A 7941-nucleotide genomic window follows, 5' to 3' on the forward strand; every position below is an offset into this window, starting at 1 on the left:
CTAATTTGAGGGGTTCAGGGACCGAATCCCTTGTTGCTGTTATAATGGGTTTAGTAATTTCCCCATAGCAAGGAATCTATTGTCTACAAAACCCTGTTGCTCTCAACATTGCTCTCAAGTGTTTCTTAGTGGTAAGATCACTTAAATTTTGAATATTCTCAATTTATTTGGGAGAAATAAAGCAGGCACCCGCAGTCAGGATGAACCCCAAATATTCTACTTTAGGGAGATACCACTGAACCTTATCCTTCGAGATTTTATGTCCTCTTTTGTGCAATTCCAAAAGAAGGTGTTTACCATCTTCCTGACCTGCTTCTGCATCTGTTGAAGCCAAGAGTAGATCATCTACATATTTGATTAACTTGCTGTTTTTAAATTTTATATTATCTGTATCTTGGCTCAAAATTTGGGCAAATGAGCTCGGGCTGTCTATGAAACCTTGTGGCAAACGACTCCAGCAGTATTGACGGCCCTGCCAGGTGAAAGCAAAGATGTGCCTGGAGTTCTCATGTGTGGAGAAGGTTGAGCACAAGTCTACTACTGTAAAGTTTGTAGCTGTGCTAGGAATAGAAGAAATAATAGTATTGATGTTGGAAACTATGGAGTGTCTTTTTATAATGTGATTTTTCACAGCCCTCAAATCCTGTACGAATCTATAGAGGCGTTTGCCATCAGGCCCTCTTTTTGGTTTTTTAACGGGCATGATGGGCCTGTTGTATTCAGATTTACAAGGGATTATTATTCCCTAATCAACTAATGAGTTTATTACTGGGGTAATTCCCTCAATTGCCTCTTCTGAGAGGGAATACTGAGGAATGGAAGGTGTGCTAGATTTAGTTTTTATCTGCACAGGAACAGCTGACTTAAGTAAGCCTATATCGGAAGAAGATGTGGCCCAAAGAGGTCTGGTATACCTTCAGATATTACAAAGGTGGGATGCTCTTTTTCCTCCTGACTCTCTGAGAGAATTACAGGGAGTAAATTTAATTATTCCTCCAGTACTTCCAATGATAAGGAACCATCTGGGGAGCAAGTTATTGTGGCCCTGAGTTTGCATAGAAGGTCCCTCCCCAGCAAATTTAAAGGGGAGTCAGGCATCAAAAGGAAGGAGTGTTGTACCTCTAGGGGTCCTACAGACACCATTCTAGGGGAAAGTTTAACTCTTTGGGGTATTCCTGATACTCCCATTACATTCCCTGAGACAACAGAATAACAATGTAAATCAGGTGTTCTCTTTAATATAGACCAGGAAGCTCCAGTGTCTAAAAGACAATCACAATAGTTGTAACCCACCTTTAAGATAACATGGGGTTCATTAGTATGGGGGTGGGGGCAGTGGATAGGGACAACAGGTAGTAAGACATCAGGGTCCAAAAAAATCAAAGGTTGTATCCTCTGATTCCTGTGTCCCAGCCCCTCCCCCCCACACCTTCATTGTGTTTGGGAAGTTCCTTGGGCAACCCCCTGAGGGGCATTAGCATCCTGAGTATTTTTTGGATGAGAACCACTTAAGTTATATTGTTGTGGAGTCATTTGGTTTGAGTTATCATTTTCCCAATATCTATTCCTATAGTCATCATTCCTAAAGTTGTGGTTCCCATTGTCATAATTATAGTTATTTCTATAATTATCACTTCTGTAGTTGTTATTAAACTGCGTATTCCTTCCGATAATCTTGAGAAAAGTTCTACACTCTATCATTTTGTGGCCCTTCTTCTCACAGAAGTGGCAGGTACTGGATCGATAATTAGATTTCTGGAGAGGGGCAAGTGTCATTGGTTGATTATCATGTCCACTATTTGTTTTAGTCATCTTATCTTTTAAACTTCTCAATTCTTTCTTCATTTCCTCTATGATATCATTATTTTCTTCCTCCTTTTCTTTGTTTCCCTTTAAAACATATATAACTGTTTTTCACAATTCTTCAAGGTTCCTCTCTGGCCATCTTGGACAGTGTGTTCTAAAATAATCCCTAATCACTTTGCAAGAGTTATTGACCAAGAGCCTTCTAACTTGTCTTAAGCTATTTTCTTTAGATAGGTCAAAATCCAGGTGTCTACCCTCAAACTCTATTATTCTATCCATGAATCTGGGGGGTGTTTCTTCCTCATTTTGCTTAATTTTTTCAAGTTAGGTCCACTTATCTGCACTGTCTGCACATTCCCTCATTGCTGTTAGGATGGCCTCTCTACAACGGTATAGTTGTAGATAATCCTCAGGGTTGTTATAGTCCCATTCGGGATCCTGAGATGGCCAATGTGCTGCATTATGCCCCCGGGGTTTTTTTGACATGAGCAATTATTTTATTTTTCTCATGTTCAGTTAAAAAAGCCTGTAGCAAGTTTTCAACATCCTTGTAAGATGGATTATACTGAAAAAATATGTCTGTCATATTTTTTGTTACTAGAAAGGGATCTTGTTCATATGTGGGAATATTTCATTTAAATTCATTTATTTCTTGGGGAATAAATGGTATCTTGTGTCTTAAAGTCACCACATCCCCATTCCGTCCTATTTCAGGTACTTCTCTTAGAGGAAACAGGCCTCTAGTTGAATTTTGTACCTGTGGGTCAGTTCGACTGGGACGACTCTCTAGGAGGATGAGATCTCCTTTGGGCTGAAATTTGTAGGAGAAAGACCATGAGAATCTTGGATTGCAGCGAAAGGGTTTTGGGGATTAAATTCAGCCAAAATTTGCAGACCACGAGAGGAGCAGTCTCTTAGCTTGAGAGAAGCAGTCTGTTAGCTGAGCTATAGGGAAGGTGTTTTCCATCTCTATTTTGGGGAAGGAAATTACCCCATTCAAAGGTTCAGAAGCAGGTCTGTTTCTGGTAGAGTGGGTGTTTGCCAATTGATCCTGTAAGAAACATTTTAAATCTTCTAATTGGGCTTGCATTTTATCCTTAATTTTTTTTATTTTAACATCTCTCCACACAGTACTGAGAAGTACAAAAATGACAGTATGTATTAATATAAAAAATTATTTGTATGCTGTATTCCTCAATGACCTTAATTCTTCAACCGCCATATAAATGTCGAAGAATATAGTATTCATTTTTATATGTATATTTTGTAATTATTTTTCTAATGGTCTTCACAAAACACGTGGGGAGCAGGACAAAGCCAAAACTTTTTACAGGTTTTTCCACTCCTAATCTAGGCATTTGTTCTCTAAGGGAAAGGAGATTTAGAACCAACCTCTCCCAGCTAGGACCTTAGGGCCCTGTTGCTAAGATTTAAAACAGCTGTGTTCTATCTAATTTAAGGAGAGAGGGAGAAAAGGGGGAAAAAAAGAAAATTAAATCCACACTTACCTCTAGCTGATCAAAATAAGCTATTAAAAAAAAAAAGAAAATCACAGTAGAAAAAAAGGTTTAGGAAAGTTAAGAAGATTGAGGTTATTTCATCACAACCGACGTGGTCAGCCAAACTGTAAAGGGTGAAATTATGGCTGAGACTGAATGTATATTTAATTTAGGTTGCCAAGGATTTTATTTATAAAAATCCTAATGAAAAACCGAAACAAAATACCCAAGTCAGCTGCCAAATGTTATGGTCATTTAATTGATATAGTAGAGAAAATTAAAAAGGGAGAAGGAAAGGGAGAAGGATTTCTCCCCTTCCCCTCCCCCCCAGGCCCCCCTGTCTGGCTGGTACAGGGTGGGAAGCTTAGAAGATCTAGAAAGTAAGGATTTGGTGTGTGAAGGAGGAAGGAATCAACCTGAACTCCAAAAGGGGCTCAGCTGAGATGCCTGAACCTGAATCAGGTCGAGGACAAAACTCATCACCCAAACCCAGACAATAACTACCACCACTCCCACCATGTCAGAACACCTAGCACGCTGCCAACTAGAGTCGCCTCTCCAGGGAAAGAGAAAGAGGCAGGAAGTGACGTGCCTTATATGAACGTTTTTACATCACTTTTCTGCGTCTCATCTGTACCAATGAGGACTTAGTTTGACTTAGGATAGCCCGGAGGTCTGTCCTTTCTTTGCATATGTCTGTTGAAGGCCATCTCCTCAGATAATTAAATCTTGAGTTTGATGCAGACCTTCAAAATCTTGTTAATCTGAGTAGGGTGGAGGATGTAGAGTTTCCAAGACCTGATTCTGTTATTCCATGTATCTCCATTGTTATTGATCAGAAAATAGCTAAATCAGATCTTTTAAAGAATGGTCTGATTTGGGTGCAATAGTTTTAAAATTCACATACCCCCATACCTCACACGTAGGGCACCTACTTTCTCCCTGATTCCATAGGTAGAACCAAGATTCTTATCAACTTTATTCCAACAGAAAATAATTGCTTTTCTCAGCCTGCTATGGGGTTTGTCATGACTAGGTTGACTCTGATTCTCCTAAGCGGATGGGCTTTGGGCAATTCCTTTTGGGGTTTCCGTTTTATCCTCTAAGCTGGTGAGGGTTAGACTGTGGTTTGTCCTTTGTTTCCAAGAGGACCAGTCACATGGCTGGGGGATGTCTTGTGAGTGAATCAGATTCCTGTGAGGCAGAGCTGCTCAAAGTCATCAGTCTCACTCTTTGAAGTGTTCAAAGTCCAGTGGTAAGAAAACAGTGAAGACCCCTGGAGTTGGTCCAGGATGCAGGGGATGACATTGGCCTCTTCCATGTCTGCCCAAGCTCTTGAAGTGCTCCACAGCCTCTGCTTCAGCTGCCTTCATAGCTGCTAGAACACATTGTTTTCATCTACTCATTCTGTCAGGGGAGATCTTGACCTGCTTGTAGACATCCCCTGAATTTACCACTGTGTTTGAGGCCTGTCAGTCACCCTCAACCTGGTTTGGCCATTCTCCTGAGATGGTTTGACTGGGATGTGGCCAACCTGCATGCTGACGTCTTCTTAATCTCTACACCCTACCATTTTTGATGTTTTAGAAGTTGGTGACATTCCAGGATGTGGCTGTGGACTTCACCCAGGAGGAATGGCACCTCTTGGACCATTCTCAGAAAGAGCTGTATATGGCGGTCATGCTGGAGAATGCCCAAAACTTTTTCTTCCTGGGTAAGAACCACTTCCCCTGATACCTCTGAATCTACTGTCACAAGGAATGTCTTTATTCCTTGCTGAGCATGCTGGGTTTCAGGCATTTGCAAATTCTTGAAAGGCCCAAGTGCTGGTCTTTCGTGTCCAACAGACAAGGTCCTATTGCTGCCTGGTTTTCTCACAGAAGATCTTGGTATTTTGGGATAAGAAGCTGAGAGTTTCCTTTGTTGCTGTTGCTCCAGAAAGGTATCTCCTTTTGACTTTAAGTATCTTCAGATCAAAGTTCTAACCAGGGAGAGAGACTCTCAGACAGGGAACTAATCTCAGATGCTATTTTGTCTAATGTCTCCTTGGACTTGAATTTTGTCTACAACATCTCTGAAAATGCCTTGGGCAGCTTTTCCTTGGAGATAAGCAGTGAAGTGAACCACTTCCTTCTAAGGCCACCCATTCCTCTTTGGTATGAGTCTGGCCTTTCCAATATTCTTTTTATTAACAAGCCTAATTAGTAACCTGCTACTCCTACTCTTACTTCAAGAGACCTATTAGAGCAAGTATGTCCTTGTTCTGCCTTTGGGTTTCCTCCAAATTCCAGCAGGGATGTAGGAAAAGGAAGAGAAGATAATAAACTTATACACTGAGTCTATACCAGACATTGTGTTAAGAGCTTTATTTACAATTATTATCTCACTTGACTCTCACAATAAGTTAGATACTATTGCTATTATTATCCCCATTTTATAGTTTAGATAACTGAGGCAAGCAGAAGTTAAGCAACTAGCCCAGGGGCACACAATTAGTATGAGTATGAGGCCAGATTTGAATTTGGGTCTCCTGATTCCAGGCCCACTCCTTTATAGTACTGCCAGCTGCCTCTAATTCCTAGATGACACAAGCTGTAGAATGAGACCATCTTTCTATGAATGTGGAAGAAGTTGGAATTTTCTGATTCCACCTTGCTTGCATGTTCTCTACCCCATCCCATCCCCAATGGTCTGAGCAGGAAATACTGTGGAAAGTAGCCTGGGGGATTCCTGGGAACCATCCTGTGGTCCTTGCTTGCAATGGCTCCTTTCCTGCGAGGGCTAAATGACAAGCTCTTCTTTGTTGTCTTTCTGTCCTTATTCCTCCTGCCAGGACTTCTATTTCCCAGAGAATCCAATATCTCCTGTTTTCAGCCAGGGGAAGCCCCATGGATGCAAGAGTCAGAGGGCCCAAGAAACTCCTGTCCAGGTGAGAGAGGTGAAAGTATCCCTATGAGAACTGGGAAAACATAGTTAGCAAAGGAATGTCTTGTTCCTAGGACAGAAAGTAGACTCTTCTCTTTGCATTATAGACTATGGAGAGATAGACTAAGGTGAAAGAATACTGGAAAGGTAGGAGAAGGGTGCTGATAAAGGATATGATTAGCCCAACAGTGGATTTAATATTTGATCCTGGTGCTAGGGAGCCACAGGTATTTATTGAGGAGGGGATGACATTAGAGGAGAACCTTAAGAAGATGAATTTGATAGCTGGTTGGAGGATGTGGCAGCCAGATCTACCATGAGGCTCTTCCAATACCTCCAGATATTGGGTGTTTGAGGCCTGACCCAAGGAAGTGGCCCTGTTGGTGGTAGAGGAGGGGGAGACCCAAGAGAGGTTCCAAAGGTGGATTCCATAGGAATGGGTGGGGTACGAGTTTAAGAGAGTTAATGAGGAGTGGCTTCTGAACCTGGATGATGGGAAGGATGGTGCCTTGGATAGTAATAGGAAAGGAAGAAGATGGAAGTGCTGGGGGCCAGATACTAAGTTTAATCTTGGACATGATTGGAGGGAAACCAGGAGAGAATCCGCTCCCCAAAATGGAGAGGGAAGGCCAGAGAGTGTCAGAGAAAAGGGGATGGTTGGCAGCAACTATCAAAAGCTACAGAGAGATCAGGAAGAATGAGGACTGGGAAAAGGCATTGGTTCAGAAGGAAGGAGTTGAATGGTCACTTCAGAGAGAACCATCTCAGTGGAGCAATGAAGCCAGAAACCAGCCTCCGTATGTAAGAGAAGGGGTCGGAAACAGCCTCTGGGAATGGCTGTCGCTAGCTTTTCAGCCATGACAGGGCAGGGAAAATTGGACAATATCTAGTGGGGATGAGTGGCTCAAGTGAGCACTTTTTGTGAGCAGGGAGACATGGTTTTGTCTGTGGCAGTGGGGAGGGAGCCAGGAGATGGGGAGAGATTGAAGAGGAGGGAAAGCCTGAGGATGGTGGAGTCTTCTTGGAGAGAAGGTTGAATGGAATGAGATTGTTTATGCATGTAAAAGGCCGTGCAATGCCTTGTTAAGCAGAAGGATCCCATTTCATGACAGACCGAGCTAAAAAAGGGAAAGAATCTAATTCATATCAGATGAGGAGATAAGAGAAGTAACTCTTAGGAAATGTTCAATATCTTCAGTGAAATAGGAGGCCAAGTTCTCCAAAATGTTCACATTCTCAATTCGGGGAGTTAGCGAGTTTTTTATCCTAAAAATGTCTCCAAAAGATTTTAAACCGTGCATTAGGATAATTATACAGGTGGAAGCCATGAGGAGGCAGGAACATTTTGGCAAAGCTGCTGTGGTGAATAATAGTGACTTGAGAAACCTCTAACCTTCCACTGTAGAATCAGTAACATGTGTTGGTTCCCAAGAAGAGTGGTAAGGGGCCAGGGAATGGGGTGAAGTGACTTGGTTAGGGTCACAAGGCAAGGAAGTATCTGAGACCATATTTGATCCCAGGACCTCCTGCCTTTCAGCCTGGCTCCCAATCCACTGAGCTGCCTAGCCATAAAACAGACTGGGGTAAAAACACCTCCTCGGACATGAATTTCTCTTTTCTACCACTGGCACAAGCCCGAGAAACTAATGAATGTCTGACCCATGATGCTGAGTAATTCCTTTGAAAATCTGCCTGATAAGAGAATAGCTGC

General features: G+C 42.1%; 1 protein-coding gene across 3 annotated transcripts in view; it reads left to right on the forward strand.

Moving 5' to 3' along the window:
• The window catches only part of LOC100617677 (zinc finger protein 665-like), a 30284-nt gene that overhangs the window by 11715 nt on the left and 10628 nt on the right, over positions 1 to 7941 (forward strand). For 2 of the 3 annotated variants that reach the window (XM_007492425.3, XM_007492426.3), the window contains exons 4-5: positions 4893 to 5019; positions 6139 to 6234. In XM_007492425.3, the coding sequence (XP_007492487.2) occupies positions 4893 to 5019; positions 6139 to 6234 (223 nt within the window). The other variant, XM_056825512.1, reaches the window with a different exon arrangement.

The sequence above is a fragment of the Monodelphis domestica genome, chromosome 4 (assembly GCF_027887165.1).
Source record: "Monodelphis domestica isolate mMonDom1 chromosome 4, mMonDom1.pri, whole genome shotgun sequence".
In the NCBI taxonomy this organism is placed as follows: domain Eukaryota; kingdom Metazoa; phylum Chordata; class Mammalia; order Didelphimorphia; family Didelphidae; genus Monodelphis; species Monodelphis domestica.